The sequence below is a fragment of the Lepisma saccharinum genome, chromosome 1 (assembly GCF_977018435.1).
Source record: "Lepisma saccharinum chromosome 1, izLepSacc3.1, whole genome shotgun sequence".
NCBI lineage: Eukaryota > Metazoa > Arthropoda > Insecta > Zygentoma > Lepismatidae > Lepisma > Lepisma saccharinum.
This window is the reverse complement of record NC_139229.1, coordinates 131,123,714-131,144,479: the sequence shown is the minus strand read 5'-3', so window position 1 is coordinate 131,144,479 and position 20,766 is coordinate 131,123,714. Positions and strand designations below refer to the sequence as shown.

Sequence of the window (20,766 nt, the reverse complement as noted above, 5' to 3'; positions counted from 1 at the left end):
AATTTAAACACATATATCCTTAAATAAAACTGGCCACAACCTTTCTACACTCAATGTCACTCCTCCATGGTTATTACGTATTATTTTGGAGAAATAAAATTGTAACCACAGAGAATTGTTGTAACCAAAGCTCTCAAATTAGGAATATAACATTTCCCCCCAATTGTATCTCTATAGACAGTAGACACAGATCTAGATCTACTCATGTTTTACTTCGAGATTAACCACATACTTTAATTTGAAATAGCATCCATATATATGTCATCACATCGATTCATAATCCATTAATAGTGACACCGTATTCAACAGCCCAACACGCCCTGCCATTTTCGCTGCAGACGCCACAAGGCAACGCAATGCGATTTTCAATTGTTTTCGGCTGGAACGTCGCTACTTCTCAACTTTGCATCCAGGACAGGCCATAAAACTGTGTGACGTAGCAGGTCAACATTTGCTACCATGTTGAGCGATCCTGGAGGCGCCCAATGCATTTCTTATTGTTGTGCGACACGGGACAACTTGTTCAGCTCCGTCATGATATTTCAGATTCACAAATCATGTTATTGATGTGCCTGCAAGATGCAATCTGTAACATTTACTATGGTTGGACCATTAAATAGGGTCCTCTAAATTTACGTCAGTGTAAGTAAGTTCATATGTAACACAACCATTAACATTCATTATTGTTTATCAACCTGCGTGGGGTTGAATATGTGATCTAATATGAGGTTAAACTACAATCCTGGGGTGTTTGTTGTAATTTGAGATTATATTCGTGTCTCTAAATTAAAATCAGCTGTTTCTCAAGTACAATGAGAGGCCGTCGATCCATTGTACCCCCTCGAGAATTACGTCGATTTTTTTTAATCGACAGATTTCAACGTTTCATATCATATGTAGATGGCAACGATGAAAATGACGTCATAAATAGTCCCATCAAAAAAACCTCATTACTCCACTATAATACATCTAAAGCTAAAAACAACACGGTACTACTTTACTATACCGGAGACACCTATCAACGATTTATTTCGCAATTTTTTACATTGCTAATGTACTATTCTGCATTGCGGAACGTTTCTTTAGGTGAAATAATGAATTTCTAACGAAAATAATTTCTATTTCTTACATTAACGAGTACTTACTGTTGTTCCTTATTTCCCACAAACCATCCACAAGTAGCCCCAAAAACCATTGACATTAGCCCGAAAATTCACGATAGCCCCATGAACCATCACGGGGACGAGGTATGCCTACTAGGTTAGGTTATGCCTGTTAGGTTAGGTTCCATTAGCACTCCTTTCAATCAATTCAGCATATACGGACAATACAAGAGCGTATTGTGCTCTCGTGCAGAAAGCAAATGGCGGCAACAGCAATAGTGAGTCGGAAATAGATTTTCGTAGAAAACCACATGCATTCGCATTAAAATGGATCAAAACTACATTCCTGAACATCAACAACGCTACAGAAAATGATTTGCGTAAGTACTTTGTCCTGTAAATTTGAAGAAATCCGTCTCTGGTATAGTAAAGTGTTACCAACAACACAAATCGTTCGTATAGAACATAATCTTCATAAATGACACAAAAATCATCACCTTAGTGGGGGGTACGGACCGTCGACTGTACCTACAATGACTAGCCCAAGTTCCTTTTGTTTTATTGCGATTTCATCATGCTACGAATGCAATTTTTACATGGTTCGATTTCGATGTGGGTCCGTGGTCGCATTCTACACCCTCGATTTTGCAAGAATTTTTTTTTAATGAAATTGTATGTTTACAATTGTGAAGAACAAAATTCTGGAGCACGGAAACAAGTATTTACGACTGTAAAGCCTTTTAAAGTTGAGATATAGCTGTTTGAAGTTGCGAAGTGGAAGTCTACATGCGGCCATGTTAGTTTCGTTGCACACGTACCGATGAATGTATGTAAATGTCGGTTTTTCAGGGCTATACCCCAAGAAATGTCATGAAAATTGCTGTCTAAATTTCCCTCCGGTTCCTGGCTCCGCCCCTGGGGTAATTAACCTGCTACCGCTATCGCGACCCCACCTCCACTTTGCTTTGCTACGCTCCGGGTACCCGCCTTTTTTCTATAGAGTCCCTTTGGAAGGCATGTTAGAAACTGGCCGAGCCACCTGCCCCCAACACTATTTTCCACACTGACACTTGAAGGTAGTAAAAAATGAAGGCTAAAATTTAACCTCAGAAGGTAACTTACCTCTTTTTTTCCAAGGCCAGGCACTGAATTGGGGGTTGAAGTTAAATTTGGAAGTCCGAAAGAGAAGTAAGTCGTATGTCAAAAGGCTTTCTTGTCCTTTTCGACAGAATACTACCCTCTCCTTCCGTTTCATCATAAAAATAAGAAGTCTCAAATTATCCCATCCCACAAGTCATTCAGAAACCCTCCCCTTTACGACCTGCAGTTGCCAAAGAGAAATGTGCACGATGTTCCACAAGGTAACATATTTACACACACACTGAGGGTACCATTCAACAAAATCTCCAACCTGCCAATACATCACACAATTAACATATCGCAAATTATCCCATTGCACGAGTCAATCACAAGAAGGAATTTTAATATTAAGAAAAACGTTCGTTTCGTAGCACGTAGATCTAAGAAATTACCTTCCGCACTATTTTGAAACACCCTTTGTTATAAACTAATTTTTTTGACGAAAATATTTGAAATGTGCGCGAAATGGAGGGTGTAGAATGTGACCACGGAGCCCTCATTACTTTAAGGAAGGTTCAAATTTTGTGTGACAATGATTTCCAAAGATCCACGATAATTAGTCTTTGTGCTAGGAGAAATCTTAAAACAATCTGAACCGTTATCCACATAATTACAATTGCAATGACTTCCTGTATGTTTTCTGGAGAACAATTCACTGCCGTACTACTGTTGCCATCTATCACGTGCATGGGGTGCAAATAAATGTTTCCATTGTTAAGTTAGGTGGGTCATGGTTAGGGCTCTTAGTATTAATAAAACTCCCCTAAATGCTGCTGCTGTTAGGTTAGATGGGTCAAGTTTAGGATAAAGGTTCCGATTGTTTTATGATTTTTTCAAATTTTCCTAACAGAAAGACTACTTATCGTAGAATTTTGGAAATCATTGAACCTTAAAGTAATGAGTACTGTTTGGATTCGAAAAAAGAGTTATTTATGTTGAAAGAAATGACTTAAAAATTACCTTACACAAGCATACTCATTTCCCAAGGACAGTATTTTCAGTTGACAAGCGACTGTAAGTATCCTAGACTAGTGGGAATGAATGTAGAAGTAAATCAGAACATTAGTAGAATGCATTTAGGGGCTTTATTTTAATGGTAAGAGAACCAAAACTGGTCTCTGTGGTCACATCCTACACCACCGATTTCGGTCACATTTCAAATATTTTCGTCAAAATATAAGTTTCTTCTAAGAAAAGGGTGTTTCATAATAACGCAGAAGGTAATTTTTTCACATTTACGTGCTATGAAACGTACGTTTTTGTAATATTAAAATTCCTTGCATACTTAACGTCAACACTGTTTTTGAGGGCTTCCATCATGTCACAGGCGCACCTCTACACATTTTCTTTTTCTTCTTATGATTGACTTCTGGAATGGGATAATTTGCAATATGTTATTTGTATGATATATTCACGGGTTGGAGATTTCAGACATTGGAATTGATTTGTGTGACATCCAATTCACAAACTGAGGACTAGAGATGAGATTGACAGACGTTCAACAAATGAAGGACATAGAGGACTTTGTTAAACGAGATGACTTGTGGAATGGGATAATTTGTGACTTGTTAGGAACGGAAGGGGAGGGTAGTATTTTGTGGAAATGGACAACGAAGACATTTAACATATGGCTTAACTTCGACCTGAAATTCAGTGCCTGCCCTTGGGATAAAGAGGTAAGTTACCTTCTGAGGTTTAATTTTTTGGTAAAAATAGTGTTCGGCATGTGGCTCCGGCCAGTTTCTAACATGCCTTCCAAAGGGAGTATAAGAGAAAGGCAGGTAGCCGGAGCGAAGCAAAGCGGAGGCGGGGCTGCGGTAGTGGTAGAAGGTGGTAGGTTAATTACCCCAGGGGCAGAGCCCAGAATCGGCGGGAAATTTCTTGTGGTATAGCCCTGAAAAACCGACTTTGACATATATCCATCAGTACGGGTGCAACGAAACTAACATGGCCGCAAGTAGAATACGGGTGCTACAGAACTAACATGGCTGCAAGTACAGTTCCACCTCGCAACTTCAAACGGCTACATCTCAACTTTAAACGACTGTACAGTCATAAATACTTGTTTCCGTTCTCCAAAATTTTGTTCTTCAAAATTTGCAACACACAACCTTCATAAAAAGAAATTCCTTGCAAAGTCGAGGGTGTAGGATGTGACCATGGACCCGAAATCGCAATAAAACAAAAGGAACTTGTGCCAAGTTTAGCATTAGAATAACGTCCATAAATGCTTCTAACATATGATCATATAATATCTGGTCGCAAGCACAAAATCCTCTTCAAGCCTTGCATGAAAATTTGCCACAACTGTGTGTACTGGTAAATGTATGATTTTATGCTTCTTTTAGAGTAGTTGTTTAAGTCCACTTTGAGCTCAATTAGACTAATCAGAACTGGAACTACAGTTCAGAGTGGGATCTGAACCACTGTGCAATTTACCTACACTGGCCATTGAACCTGAACAGCAACAGTGTTATACCACTACGCAATATTGGAGGTTTGCTTTTGGAATAAAAATTAATGTATTTCTCACATATTTTTTTCAGGTAAAGAATTTTGTGTGTAAACAAAATGAGTTTTGCACAGCAGAGGATCCAGATATGTGTAGCAGGATGTGAGTCATGGCCAGATTCTAACTTCTGTTTTTCTCGAATTAATTTATCTTTCACATTACAAATTTCATTTGTTACCTGCAATATGTTTATTGTTAATCAAGTAAGGTTAACTTGTAAGCCATTCAACCTATTGTATACCACTTATTTGCACAAAAGTTGTACATCCTGATTATGTACTGAAAGTAGACTTGTAAAAGCAACATTTGCAAAACTATCCCTGAATGTGTCTCTGTTATATTAGATATTTTATGTAAAATGGTCAGTAATTTTAATACACTCTGTACATCTGTGTGGGTCCTTTTGAACCTCCTGAGATAACATCTATTTGAATAATGATTTAGCTATAATAATATTATTAACGTTCTGCTTGCTTGTTCCTTACAGGGACCAGTAAATAAGTCCAGAAATCATGTATAAAATAGTACAACTATCAATCCCTGCTCGACATTGGGTAAGTGTGTAATGTTTTTTGCACAAATATTTTGTCATTATGTGCTATGTGTTTTCTTTTGGTGTGAGATAGTTTTGTTGATTTAAGTAGAAAATTGTAGTATTTTACATGAAATTTAAAAACCATGGAGTGTGCATTAACTTTTACATTACATTAACATGTTACTATGCTATGGTTTTGTTAGAAATATGCAGTGAATATTGAGAGGAATATAAGAAAATCTTACTTCCAAACACTTGATAATATTCGCAAGGTGTGGATGTAGCTATATAATAATTAATAATAATAGAACCAGAAGCCCTTTTTTCTCTTTTAAATGTTTAATTATCTATGTAAAGTTAAAGTAAAAAATTTCGTAATGTAAGGAAACGATAAACCTTTTTTTAGTTTAATTTTTTATTATTTTTTATTATTTGAACATTGAAAATGTTTTGTTAATTGATGTGAACATGTGATTTTCTCTCTGTTTCGTCAATTGAGATAAGGATTTCGTCATGTGTGTATGTGTGGTTGAATATATTGAGTCATAGAAATGGGGAGGAGGGTCTTTGATAAAATGTCAGCTGAGTGTTGGACTTTATACTTTTAACTCTTGATTATAAATTTATCTCAAGAGGATGTTGATCGTTGATACATTGGCACATGTGCTTCATTTCTGAGTTGTGTGTACTATAATGAGTTGCCAATTTTATTGTTGAAGCAGGAACTAAATTATCGTGAGAGTGTGTGTGTTTGTAGTGAAGAGCAAATTAATTTTTTACTGTGAATTGTTTCTTTTGGAATTATCATATGTTGATATTTGGTGGAATATAGGTTGTACTTTTTGAAACAAAGTGAAGTTGTTTGTCAGTTTCAGCAGTATTAAGGGTTAGTTTGTTTTACATATAAGCATTCAAAAATAATTATTGTAAAGTGCAAAATGTGGTTACAATTTTTAGTTAGTGCTGTAATCAATTCGTTAGGGTGTCACTTTTGGCAGCTTTGCACATCTCGTACATGTGAACACATTATTTTGGGGTGTTTGTGGGATAATGGAATACTTGACATTGGGATGGCCATTTCATTGACTTTTCATTTCCCAAACCTTGGTAACAAATTGTGTTGAGTGGTCCGATAGTTATCTCACCACCGAAGGTTCTGGATTGTAGACCTGGGTTGGCATATTTATCCCCTGAGGGAAATTATTACTCGCTGATAGGGTGTGCAGACATATATTAAAAGCTGAAAAAAAATGTCCCTTCTAGTATGAGATAAAGAAAGTAAGTTACATATCTGTAAAGAAGTGGAAATAATACAAAAACATATTTCTCTTCAAAGTTATGCCACAAAGGAATGAAGAGAGATTAAGTCTTTCAGTCTTTTTTATTTTAAAGAGCAACAATACTATTTCATGGGAATAACAAGAAATCAAGTGTAGGAGCATTGTGAGAAACTGGAAAAAACTGAAAAAAGTGAAATTTTGTAATTATTTCCAACTTCCAAAAATTTTCCCCAAAATGAAACTATTTTGCATTGAAAGTACTCTCAGATTGTAGTATCCATTAGTGTATTTTCATGAGTAGTGCAATTATTCTCCTTGACAATATTTGGCTACAATATGAGGTCAAAAAATTTAAAATATGGGATATCTAAAAAAATCCAAGTTTTATTTTTTTCAAACAAAATGTAGGAAATAATCATTCATTGCTCACTAGAATTGCCCATCAATTTTTAATAATGCCAATACTGTTAATCATATTCTGTGTCATTGTCTTCTTATAGTCCTGGGTTTGATACCCTGTGGAGGCACTGTAGTGGTTCGGATTCCACTTTAAATTGTAGGTCCAGTCCCGATTAGCCTAAATGTACATAAATCAGACTCAAAACAAAAGCTCAAAAACTCATATACTGTGTAAATGTGTTACTAGGAATACCACTTGCCTAAAATAATATTTTTTAAGATTTGTCAATCTCTAAACATTATGTGAAATTAGAGAAATGAAGTTCGTGTACATGAACAACTCTCACTGTGATAAGTAGTGCGTGTAGAACAGTATTGTCGGTCTTCTGAAAGAATGAAGTCAAACTCAAGAAATACATGTTATTAGAATTCCTATTGGTTGATTCCTATATTAGCTGTTCCGCAGTCACATTATGCATAGAGCAGTGGCGTGGCGTGACTTTTTCAAAAGTGTTACCGGCCATCAAACGTTATCTCCTCCATCCTACACCCCCCCCCCAAAAAATAAAAATATGCCTTTGATCTAGATTTTTGTTCATTTCATTTTTTTTTTTTTCAATCTGCTCAGTGATTTAGCCAAATCACTCCTAGAAAGAACTACCACTCATGAGAGAGTTACCGCTAAAATCCAGTGAATAGTAGTTGAGTCTTGTCAACCATCTCTGTTTTTTTTTTGCAAAGAGGTGGAAAGGGGAAGAAGAACCACTTATTCGTGTCAGTTTGACGTTTGTGCGGTGAGCAGATGACAGAATTCCCCTCCTCCAGCGATGGAAGAGAAGTACAGATGTACGTACTACTGTTGCCAAATTATTTTTTTTGGAGCAAGGTTTGTCCAAATCGCGAATTGCATCAAGTACTTATCTTTTCGTTTATTACATCAACGGTCTCAGTTGTAGTTAAATCCAGCTTTTTCTTTGCAGTCTAACTCTAGTGCTTCAGAGAAATAGTATTCCCATTTTAGGGGGGATTTAGCCCTTTTCTGGAAATCTAATGTGACAACACTTGCTGATCCGGTAGGCTGAACCGGCAACTGGGCCCCTAAACAGGCATATAAATAACCCCGTAGCACACTTGCCTCAAGTATTTCCCCGCTCTTCCCTTGCATTGGCACCCTTTCCTTTTGTTACTTCTTGAGAGTGGCGGAACGGCCTGCCTCTTCTCTTCTGTCGGCTGCAGAAAAAATGTCCTCTGCAATATACACTCGACTGCAACGCTGTCGGTTAACATATTTAACAATATTGTTATTTTATTGAAAAAAACTTAGTGCATCCCCATTCTTTAGAGGATTCTAAGACTTCTAATTTCTTTAGATTTTGCTGTTGCACTAGTTACATGCACGCCATGCCTCTGTCATAGAGATCAAGGGCATACATTAAAGCCATGTAACTTAACCAAACTATTATGATGAAGTTCTGTGTTATTAAAACTGTTATGCTTGTGATCAATACAACAATGATATCAGAATTAACCAATAAGGAAGGAAATGCTAATTCAAATTTGAAGGGTTTTTAGTTACATTGGCTTCGTTCTCACAGTGGATGGAGTATAATAAAGAATGCAGCTGAAGGCCATTCTATTAGAAATTCTAGCTCCATGGGCAGAATAAATGACACATGTAATGGGTTGTTCCTGTAAAGCATTGCATGTATACAATCTCTGTCTTCATTGTTATGTGATTGGGCCTGTTCTGAGCATATGAGTACAAGAGTTAGAATAAAGTTTAATGGCAGAGAAACTTTGTACTCACAGTTTCCGCGAACCTGTTTTTTTAGGTAACACGGTTTCATTCACAGAAACCGTGAGTACCAGTGATAACACTATTGAGCCTTGTTTTCATGTTTAATAAAACACTCAAAATGCTGAGCAAGGAGAATTTATTGTCAAATAAACACACCATAAACGTGACGTTTCAACCTTATAGCAGAATCGTCTTCAGACTGAATCAAATTCAAATTCATACTTGAGTACCAAGTTTCTGTGTCATTATTTACTACTGCATTTCTCATTTCCATAAAATGAATACAGTTTAGTTGGCATAAACAGTTATCCAGCTAGTTGGAAAGCAAATAAAAGAAGCTAGTTCAGTAACTAACAGGGCATCTGTGTGCAATGGGCTTTAGTGTGTGTCTAAATGCAGTAGTAGTTTAATGACATCTAAATATTAGGTTCCATTTCTAACCTTGACTCTCTGTTGCATTAGTTGAGAGTTTTAATTCATTTTCGTATCATTTCAGTTAATTTTGTTTGTATTTGTAAAATATGTTTCATTAAAGTATTGCATTTGGCATGTTTTATTTTCTTTTTATATCTAAAGATTGGTTGCATTAGCGAGGTGACTGTGCACTCCAAACAGATCACAAGGACATTGCCTGCTTTATGTTGGTCAAATGCACATTCCAACATGAAGTACTCATCATCATCATCATGTGCAAGGAAAATGGGATCCAAACTACCACCTTTGCCTGTCCCACCTTTGAAGGAGACACTCAGTAAATTACTTACGTAAGTGCTGAACCTGTGTGAGCTTGCTATATCATGAGGAAAAAGTGTTGATTAAAATCATTAGGTTAACTAGAAGTTAATTTTTGGGGAAAGGGTCCTAAGGCTGATCTATTCTTATGTACAAATTTTTTACATACTTAAGAAATGTCAATGTCCAGTGAGAATTTCTGGGGTGGTGGTGGGGTGTCAATTACCCCCTGCTCATTATACCTATCGTTGTCGCCTTGTAATCAAGGGATCCAGGGTTCGATACCCGGTGGAGACACATGGCACAGTGGTATGGATCCCACTTTAAACTGTAGGTCCAGTCCCCATTAGTGTTTCTGTGCATAAAGTGGACCAAACAACAACCACCATTTGTTATACCTATGTATAAAATTAATATTTTTTGTTTGCATGTAAATAAAAGTTAATGCTGGGAAGCATATAAATAAGAAGAATTAAATATACTGTGTAGTAATGTTTACGAACAGTTGAAAAGTGATGAAACACATAGAAAATTTAAAGCAAGGTGTTAACACTTAGTGATGTGTATAAGGATGAAACTGTAGTGTAAGCAGGTCAACCAAGAAAGCAGTGTATGATAGATGACTTATAATATTAACAAAAAATATTTGTATACTTACATCATGCTAGGAGAACATAATTTTTGTAGGGATATTCTGTTTACAAATGCAAAATGTAAGTTTATTTTTCAGGTTTTTAACTGAAATTCAACATACATTTTTTTTAAAATAAGCTTTTGTTGCAGAATTAGTTTCAGTAGTATTTGAAATAAGAAGTGCTTTTTTTCTGTTTTATTTGCATATCCACATTTCTAACGTTTTCATTTCAGGACAGTAAAACCACTGGTGACCCCTGAAGAATTTAAAGCCACTGAAAATGCGGTTAATGAGTTTGGATCAGGTGTTGGAGAAAAACTGCAATTTATGCTAGAGGAAAAGGCATCCAGGATGGACAACTGGGTTAGAAAATGTGTCTGATACATATGTGGAGGGTTACCAGATGTCCGGTTTTTCCCGGACATGTCCTACATTTTAGCCTTATGTCCGACATCCGGGAGGAATTTGAAAAATATCATAAATGTCCTACATTTTGAGCATCATAATATTAATTAGAATAATGCGTGTTTCATTTGAACAAAGATAAATCATGCAAGTTACAAGTCTATGGCGCTCCCAAATTCAATAGTGAAATTTATTTTAATTCAGTCATTGCCCAAAAAGAAGAAAAAAGTTTCTGCTATAAGAGCAATGGAAACAATTATTGAACAAAGTTTTGGGGCCACATTCTAATGATGTCATTGTTCAGTTCCTGAGTGGAATTTCTTGTCTTGATGGAACAAAGTGTTTCCCATTCTTTTTCAATATTTTTATTGTAGAGCCAGTATAGAGAACAAAGTTGTTGAACTAAAAACTACCCCAGAGATGAAACTTCTGGAACCATTTCAAATTACACTAATTACTGAATATCTGTTTGCCATTACAGGTCCTAATGCAAATGTTGAGAGAGTGCTTTCATTACCATCAGCACAACGGATTCATTAGATTCATATTTTTTCATAAATTCTGTAAAAAATTTGGTACTGGTCCCTATAATTTCAAAGAATTTGACTGTCCAGTCTCTCATAAATATATTTTGACTAAAACTGAAATTTTGAGAAAAATTGGCTCATCTGAGAAGTACCTTTAAACTTGTAGTAAGAGGTGCATTGTTTAGTATGATTATAAGTTTGGAATTATTTTTTTCAACTGAAAAGTGTCAATTTAAATTACTTTCTAACATGTTGTAGAATGCATTATTTATTGTGAATGCTTTGTGTCCTACATTTTCACTTTACTTTTCCCTTATAGCGATCTGGTAACCCTACATATGTGTGCAATTTATAATTCCCCTACATATGTGTGCAATTTATAATTCCCCTACATATGTGTGCAATTTATAATTCTTCACACTGATGTGTGACAGTATTGAAGTGGTCTACAGGGTGATTCTAAAATGTAAAGGAATTAGGCTGGGTACAATTGGTCATGATAGAAACAGGTTAGGCCTAGAGGGAACCAAATTACATTTTATTGGTGGTGTTAAGAGACTTTTGAATCACACTGTAGTGTCCGAATTTATGCATATTTACAATTTATCACACTATACCAGTGATACCCTCAAAATGTTGATTTCACTTCCACTTTCATGTACTTCATGGTGGAGGCACATTGCACCTTGGTTCAGATTCCAATTCAAACTATATGTCCTGTCCCAATTAGCCCCTCTCAGCATAAAGTGGACTTGAAACAAATTTTCAAGTTCTGATATCTAAATTCGAAATTTTCCACCAGGCTTATGGACATCCTCTGGAGACTGTGGCCCAATAAATTATTTTTTTAAAATTCTATGCTCTGATCACGAGAATTCCACTTGTAAATATCTTTCTAATTTTGTTTTAACTGTAAAGCTTCCTTAAGTAACATGTACCCTTGCCATTAAATACTAATAAATAAATTATGTGTGAAATCACAAAGAGCGATAGTTCGATTATGTCTCGACTTGTTGACAAATGCACAATTTCATACAAATTAGTTGTCAACCACTGGATGTAATGAACCTCTCTTGGTCTGGTGTAATTGCCAGGTTGAGAAACACTGTTCAGGAGTGGTGGCACATTGTAGTTTAGCCAGTAGACATATGGAGATTCATGTTGTGAAAATATTTTGCTGCTTCTTATGACTAACAGCTTCTGTAATAATTCATGAGTACTTTGGAATTTATGACATTATATTTAATATTTGCAATATTTTTTGGAGTAAAGCGTTAAGCTTCTCTGATAGACTCAAGAATTTGTGCCACCTTTTTAAAACCAAAGTTATTGAAGTTTCACACTCAAACTTGGTATTTATTTTGGAACACAAGCATGGTGACTGTCAGTATATATCATTGTTTCACAAACTTTGGTTCATAGATGATGTCTATACAATTGTCAGAATTTTTCCAAACTGGCCAGTTGTTAACTTTTAAAACTCGCATGTAATTAATACATGCATATATTTTCAGACAAAATTTTTTTTTTTTTTCAGGTCTCTTGACACAATTATAGTTTTTTGTTTTAAATTTCAGATGTCAGAGTATTGGTTGGATGCTGCTTATTTGGGGTTTAGATACCCAGTGACGGTATGGTCTAGCCCAGGGCTTGTTTTTCCATTACGGGATTTCACGAGTGAAGATGATCGGCTAGATTACGCAGCAATGACTATAGCAGCTACCCTTGATTACAAAAGGATTATGTTGGATGGGTATGTTTCGTTGAATTATAGATGCAATTATTAATTTCATTATTTAGTATAGGGCCTCCCCGATGGTGCAGTGGCAGCGTCGTCACCTTGTATTCAAGGGATCCTGGGTTCGATACCCGGTAGAGGCACATAGTGGTTCGGATCCCACTTTAAACTGTAGATCCAGACCCGATTGCTTCCTGTGCATAAAGTGGACTTAAAACACCAACTCAATCAATCAATCAATTATTTAGTATAATTTGCTGTACATGATAAAAATAAAGGTCAAGGCAAATTTTCAAGGTTTAAAATGTAAGCCTTATTGTGTATTTTTACTATTGCAACTATATGTAATGATGAATCCTTCTAAACTTGTTCACTCATTAGGAAATTGTTCTTAAAATTTTATATATAAGTGTGAATGTTGTGATCAAATGACAGTTTATTATTTTTTTCTGTGCAGGAGAAGGGTGCTTTTTTTTAAAAAAAAATGTTTTCTTTGTGACCAAAACGTGGGCATGTACACCATTGTTCACAAAAAGTGGCACACTCGTTTGAGTTGAAGTCTAGCTTCGTAGGCGATTGTGTCAGGCAGTACAGCCGAAGTAAGAGTACGGAAAGCAGCAGTGTTGCTTACTATCAAACATTTTAACCACATGCATTGCATTTTTTGTGTCGCTCAGACTCAAAGAAAAGGGCTAATGGAAAGATTGCAGCGTAAATATTAATTAATGTAATTGCGAAAAATTCGTGAAAAATATATTTAAAAAAATGCATTTTTGACGTTCATGGAGAAGTGGTTACCACAATGCGTTATAATGTGAGGGCCCTTGGTTCGAATTCGGTCTGAGTATGGGTGTTCTTTTTGAGTCTGTCTTCATCGTTGCGAGTAGCCGAAAATGGAAGAAAAGCAACACTAAATAACGAAAAAAACAAATACGCAATTAGAATAAGCAAGGTGCGAAATGTGCTGTTGTAATTCTTGAAAATGATGCAAAAAATGAAAAAAAAAAATCTGTCGGAAAAAGTGTTATCCTATCCCGGAAGATGGCTTGAAGAATATATAGTCCTTTCCCATCCACTTTGGCAAACAGAATCGCAAAGTTGGCACTGAATATGCGATGGGAAAAATAATAGAATTCCCAAAGCAAGAAGAGTTTGTCACAGCCAGGGAGGCAAATGAGAGGAGGTAACTCCCCCTCCCCTCCCACACACACACACACATCAGTCATCCAGGCTATTAACAATAAGTCAATGATTTTCCTCTCATTTAACTTTAACAGTAAATGGAATTTTTGTAAAATAAATTTCTTGGGCTTTCCTTTTTTACACGTGCACGTTGGTTTCGTAATGGAGCACAAAAATAGAATTGTGACCCTCCAGAATAATGACTAGTTTAACTGGGTAACTGGTTAATAAGATTCGTCATCACATAGTAGAATCCGCAATGTTGACGGAAGCTAGATGACAATGGTAATTTACGGTTGGAAACACAAACCTTCCACAAAAGCACGACTTCCCAAAGTCTTTCATTAATTTTCATGCACAAGCTTGACTTCTATTCTGTCAGCAATGTACACAGCATACAAACACTATCTGATGAAGCGTATTGCTATCAAATTAATGTAATTAGCGAGAAGCATCAAAAGTTTCGAGCTGGACAGGAAAAAATGCAATCTTATGTAGAAATTACCTGAATAGTTTGGTTTCCTCACCTTGGTTTGTGGGCATGTCGGTTGAAACTCAGCTTTGTAAGCTGAAATCCTAGGTTCGATTCCCCTCATGGTCGGTCTTTTTTACCAACTTGTAACACATTAATTATTTCATTGTTTATGTATTTCAGTGTTTTAAAGTGTGATGAGAACCACTATGTGCCTTGAACAAGTATCGAACATGGGACCTCCTGATTACAAGTCGTCACACCAATTGTAGCGTTATATTTTGTTATTTTTCCTGAGGCTCAGATGAAAATAAAAAAAAAATATGACACCCACAGATCTTCTGACAGTCTAGATATTTTTTTAGTTTAAAGCATGTTTTATTTTCTTCATCGTGTTGCGGCTAATATTTTCTATTTACAATAATCAATACTAAAAGCGAGTTGTGAAATACAACTGAAGATGAAACGTTCAATATTCTTTGGAAGAATTTTTTTTTTTGACTAGAATTTGAATTTAAAATTTTGGGAGCGTCAGCACTTAGGCTATTTTGCTCCCGTCACAGTATACGGGGGCCAGCCCCTTACCTCTACAAATAACAACTCTATCGTTGCATAACTAAAAAATTTAAAATGTTCTGACTTCTGTTAAAAGCTGAGGCTGTAAAGGGGCACTCAGCACACATAAGGACAAAAGAACAGGACAATACAAACAAAATTATACTGGCCATGGGGCCAGTCGCCAGAGCCTCGTTAGTCTTAAGTCCAGGGTGCACTAACGTGGAAGTGAGGTTGACATTTGGGTGTACTACGTGGAAGGTCACCCCTTACACCCCTCTTTGGAAGAAGAGGCACTGAAATTAACTGCAAAAATTGTGAGTTTCATAGAAATATTGTTTCATCATACATATGCTTGTTTGTTTGAGTTTGGCGTTGAAGTCCACGTTATGCACAGTAAGGATAATTGGGAACTGGACCTACAGTTTGAAGTGAGATCCGAGCCACTATGCCATGTGCCTCCACCGGGTATCAAACTACAATTTCTTTAGTGCAGCCTTTGATACTGCTCCAAGAAACCCATTTCCTGAAGACTGGTTTTTCTTGTCTCAATATAATAAGTAGGAACAACATATTCCTCACTAAAATGTATTCCCGGGATTTGGCAAGACGACTTCTCTCTTTTTTTTTTTTGGTGTGAATGCTATGGCGAGTAACTAATTTGAACTTTTGGTTTCTCTGGCGAAATAGTCAGTGTGATTTGTTACAAAGCAGGAAGTCCCAGGATTGAACACTGGGTAACTGATTGAAGGCATTATTAAGTTTGTTGCCTTCACCAGAAGAGGTAGAAAACCGATGTAAATAACCTACCTATGCAGAAGGAAGGAAGAAATAAGGTATTTAGAAGATTTTGTCGCTTTCCTGGGCTCCACTTACTAGGGTACAGCTACAATGCGACTCTCCTTTTCTCTTTCAGCAAAAAAGGACAGTTTCTTCCACCAGGCAGGAGGCTTAGTGATGGGCAACCCCCTTTCTGCACCCCTATCCAACATTGTACTGCATGTGGCTGAGAAGTCAATACTCACCCAACCAGAGTTTGCTCATATATGATACAGAAGATATGCCGATGACACCCTAGTCATTTGCAAACAGGAAGAGGACCTAAACCATCTCCTAACTGCCCTCAACAACATACACCCTAACATAAACTTCACCGTTGAAAGGGAACAAAATGACCACCTCAACCTCAGCATCCGACGACATCCGTATACAGGTAACCAGGTTCGGGCGCCCAGTACATCCATGCAAAATCCAACCACCCACCAAAACAGAAAGCTGGAGTATGGATGAACTTCTACAGAAGAGCCTTCACACACAGCTGCACAGAAGATGACCTCCATGATGAAATAGCATGCGTAACTGAAATAGGCCTAAACAACGGTTGCACCGAGTGCCAACTATCCATGTGGTGTGCAAGAACAGAAGCCCAGCTCGGACACCCAAGAAACAGAGATAACTCGAACCAAAATCCTAAACCCAAATGGATCGCTTTTCCATACCACCCCACCACATCTGGCAAATTTGCCAATACCCTCAAACCTTTCAACATCCGAGTGGCACACAAACCCACATCCCAAATCAGAAGAGCACTACCCAACTTCAAGAGATACTACCTACCAAAACTTGCATCCCCTGGTGTCTACAAGACCACATGCTAATGCCACAACACCTACATTGGCAGAACCATCCGCACTGTCCAAGAACGGATTAACAAACACGTAAAAGATGCCAAAAATGACAACCAAAATCAGGCTCCTCTCAACACCTCCACTCCACTAACCACACCATCTCCTCCATATCCTTACTTCACCAAACCAGCTCTGTAATAGAAAACACTGTCAAAGAAACCCATGCTATCATCCAACAGAAACCAGCACTGAACCTGGACAATGGACAGGCACAACAGACTTGGCACCCTGTCCTCAGAAAGATCCCCAACCTGAAAAAGAAAAGATGTGGTGCACATACTCGACCCCCCCTCCAGCCACATGGGGAACAGGAACTGCACCATGCTGAGCAGCACAGCCCAGCCCCCCAACCACCAACTGGCAACATCACCTGACAACAGGAAGCAGAGGATGCACGTACTGCCAGACACGATTGCCTACGAAGCTGGAATTCAACTCAAACGAATGTGCCACTTTTTGTGAACAGAAGTGTACCAGGGTTTCGATAGACGATGTTTTCTCCCTTGTTTGTTATGGTGGAAAAATACAAGAAACACTTCATTGAAGTCCAAGATACAGTTACCTAATTAAGTCAAGGTGTGATGGTGTGATTAGAGAAAATAATTTCCAACATTGTCATCATCCTTCGCTGTTTCCTGCCTCTGGCTGGGTCAGCATAGAAGTCAAGCCTCTCCATCTTGTCCTCTTCTCCTAACACTCTCCACTATCTGCTCTTTCAGCCAACATCTTGGTCTCCCCCTTGGCCTTATTCCCACTCCTTGTACATTGTAAGCTCTTACTGGTAGTCTTTCTGCATCCATCCTCTTAATGTGTCCTAACCATCTCATCTGTGCCTGATCTATCCTGTCCTGAAGCTTCACCACACCCACTGTCTGTCGGATCTCCTCATTCCTTATTCTATCCCTTCTAGTTTTCCCCAATATACTCCTTAGAAAGACATTTCATCTCCACTGCCTGCATCTTTCTTTTGTCTCTCTCTGTCATTGTCCAATTCCCAACATCACCATGTCAAATGTGAATGTATTTTGAAAACTATTGTTAATATTAAAATATTTTCCAACTAAAATAAAGTCTGAACTAACATTTTTAATGAAAGAAAATATGCTTAATCTCAGTTACTTTCTGGCACATTCTTCATGTTTTTGCACCACCAGGTTTCACCATGCCACGTGGTTTCTGCAACAAGGCAATGTTTACTTTTTATTCAACTTTATTAATAACATAGTGATAGTGGTTTAATGGAAGGAACCTCTTTAAGAAACACAATGCTGAAAATCCAAGGTGCATTGAATATTGAGTAGCATTATTGGTAACATTTCCACTGTTGCTCTTTGCACATTAGGAGTCATGATTTTGAACCATTCAGTCGTACATCATAATTGATGCTGTTTCATTACTGGTTCTGTAAAGGCTGTTTGGAGCTACAAGCTGATATCTTGTAACAGCCTTTACAGGTATGTATGAATGAGGCTATTGTTGAGATTTTTTTGTGTGTATGTTAGAGTTTCTCTCTCCCCTCCACTCTGTCACACACACACTTGCATATGTACAGTTCTTATATTTCAATGATTTTCCTTCTTTCAGGAATGGGCTACCACAAGAAAAAATGGGAAAGGATCCACTGGATATGACACAGTACCATCAAGTGCTTGGGACGTGTCGTGTCCCTGGACTTCCGAAGGATAGTATGATGTATTGTCCAGATTCACAGCACTGCGTAGTTGTTCATAACAACAATGTAGGTATTGTTTATGGAATCTACATATATTAGGAGTTGGTATTAGAGAAACCATTTAGAGATAGGAGTCGATGTCAGTGTTCTTATAAGATGTTCATATTAGCTCGTTTCACATGGCTGTGAAGCATTTGTGTAGCAGTTGATGTCAGCCTGTAATCAAGGCATCCTGTCTTAGATATCTTCTGGAGGCATTACTAGTATAATGGTTCAGATCTCAGTTTAAACTGCACTTCCCCTCCTGATTAGCCTAACTGCTCATAAGGCTACATGCACATAGGAGACAGTGAAGTGGCAGACTGATCTCTTGAAGGGATAGCTATCCTGAGTCAACACTTCCAAATGGAAATCACTTGAAAGTCTCTCGAGTCTGTACATAACTCGCTGGCTAAGACAAATGAATTGCATATTTATGCATATGTATGCTGCATGTCTTTTACCCAAAATTGAGTGAAAGAGTAGACAGGGCTTATATTTGAAATTATTAAAAGTCATATTTATTTTTGAAACAATGTATTCTTCATTAATACTACATAGCTTGTAGAAACTACTAGTGTAACCAATGTCTTAATTTGTGTAGCAACAATATTTACTACTGTTCATCACTTCACTTGTCCTTCTCATTTTCACTTGAGTCTTTACTGCCAGATGATGAACGCATTTCAGTGATCAATCAACTCTAGTAATGGAGAATGTTCTGCCTAGTACTGTTACTATGGGTGCAAGCTTAGAAATTTGCAACCCTGTTGTATTTTTCAATGCTTCTTTTCCTGATTTTACCCTTCAGCGAAATCCCAAGAAACTACATTTTGTGAATGGAATTATCTCAAAAACAGGGTGCACGCATCTGTCCTATACATGCCAAAACATAGTATTATTTTTAGATATTGAACAAAGCAGGACATTTGATGTGTACTTGATGATCACTTTTAGAACTCAATGTAATGTCAAAATTTAACTGATTCTAAAATACAATGCTAATTTCGGCATTGTGAAAGTCAAAATACTTTAAAATTTCTGTTGGGATATTTTACAATTATGAGAAGAAATAACGAAAATAGAGCTTTAAAAACACATTTGTTACGTTTATCCTTACAGTAGAACAGCATATTACATGAGACTTGTCATATTTCAATATCTTCTCAGTTATCGAAAATTTCGTAAAGAAAAGGAATATGAAACACTGGAATTTTATTCAGTCTGATACTAGTTCTGATAAGCCATTATAGGTTGATACTTGTACATTATAAATTGGCTTTGCCCTGTTCCTAATTTTTTGTCATGCTTTTTAACTCTTAAGATATGGGGGAGGTTTCATGTGCATGTCGTTTATAATGGATGAATTTGTTTACAATAGCATTGCATAGAATTGGTTTCAGACACATGGACATACTGTTTCTCTTGGATTAATTGTGATAATGAGAATGATGAACTAAGTCAAGCAACAAACACAATGGTACAGTCAGCATTGGAACTTGGGGCCTCTGGCTTCTTGTGCAGAAAAACTGACAACAAGACTGTAAGTGTTTGCAAAGTAAGTGAATACCGGGTGGGAAACATAAATGAAGTTAACATTTCTCTTGTCGATTTCCAATTGTATTTTCAAAGTTTCTGCTATTTTATGCATATCTTCTGTTTCTTTGACTATTGTGATGCTGCATTCTGTGGGATCCAAAGTTTCAAGGTAGGTTATACGAAGTACTCATTTTCTTCTGTGAAATTACAGCAATAACAATGCTGGTTTCTTGTTGCATTGAACTATTTTATATTTTGAAATATTAGGTAGCCGAGTGACAAACTGCATTGTGAATTTGCACACTGTAATTGTATTTTCTCTTTAGGTACTAAATGATGTAACATTACAACTTACGGCAATTCCACATGAATGTTAAGATTGAAGCACTGTAGAGTTTTCATGCAGCAAAATAGTAGCATGCTAGCTTTTGATGTTACTAGTTCCAGGTTCAATCCCTGCAGGGAGTTGTTGACCCAGCACCATGAGGACAATTGTGGAGCTAGCAATAACAAGCTCTGATCTAAGTCTTATGTATGCCTGTTTTCAATTTGCCTATATGCAGGCATGCAAGTAAAACAAAAACAGGAGTCCAACAACTTCAAATTTTCTGGCAATTTTGATATTTTTCATAAAATTTTCCTTGTTACCTAAAATTAAACCTGTATTTCCCTTCACAAGGAAATTTTCCAGTAGTTTTACCAACTGATATTTCTGTAAATATACTGCAAATGAGTGTTTAGTTCTGCTATTTTGTTCAATTCCCATGCTTCTAACAGCAAAACTTGGCACTTGGAGAAGGAAACAGTACCTTTGAC

At 37.0% G+C, this 20,766-nt stretch overlaps 1 protein-coding gene across 5 annotated transcripts in view; it reads left to right on the top strand.

Moving 5' to 3' along the window:
• The first annotated feature begins 536 nt into the window (after nucleotides 1-536).
• LOC146001367 (carnitine O-acetyltransferase-like) overlaps nucleotides 537-20,766 on the top strand; it is a 57,046-nt gene continuing 36,816 nt past the window's right edge. For 2 of the 5 annotated variants that reach the window (XM_083138697.1, XM_083138685.1), the window contains exons 1-6: nucleotides 537-642; nucleotides 5,243-5,309; nucleotides 9,344-9,531; nucleotides 10,367-10,496; nucleotides 12,643-12,818; nucleotides 18,285-18,438. In XM_083138697.1, coding sequence (XP_082994823.1) covers nucleotides 5,268-5,309; nucleotides 9,344-9,531; nucleotides 10,367-10,496; nucleotides 12,643-12,818; nucleotides 18,285-18,438 — 690 coding nt within the window. In that variant the 5' untranslated portion in view covers nucleotides 537-642; nucleotides 5,243-5,267. Of the gene's footprint in view, nucleotides 647-4,791; nucleotides 4,858-5,242; nucleotides 5,310-6,039; nucleotides 6,177-9,343; nucleotides 9,532-10,366; nucleotides 10,497-12,642; nucleotides 12,819-18,284; nucleotides 18,439-20,766 lie in introns of those variants that run through there. The other 3 variants (XM_083138690.1, XM_083138693.1, XM_083138701.1) reach the window with 3 other exon arrangements.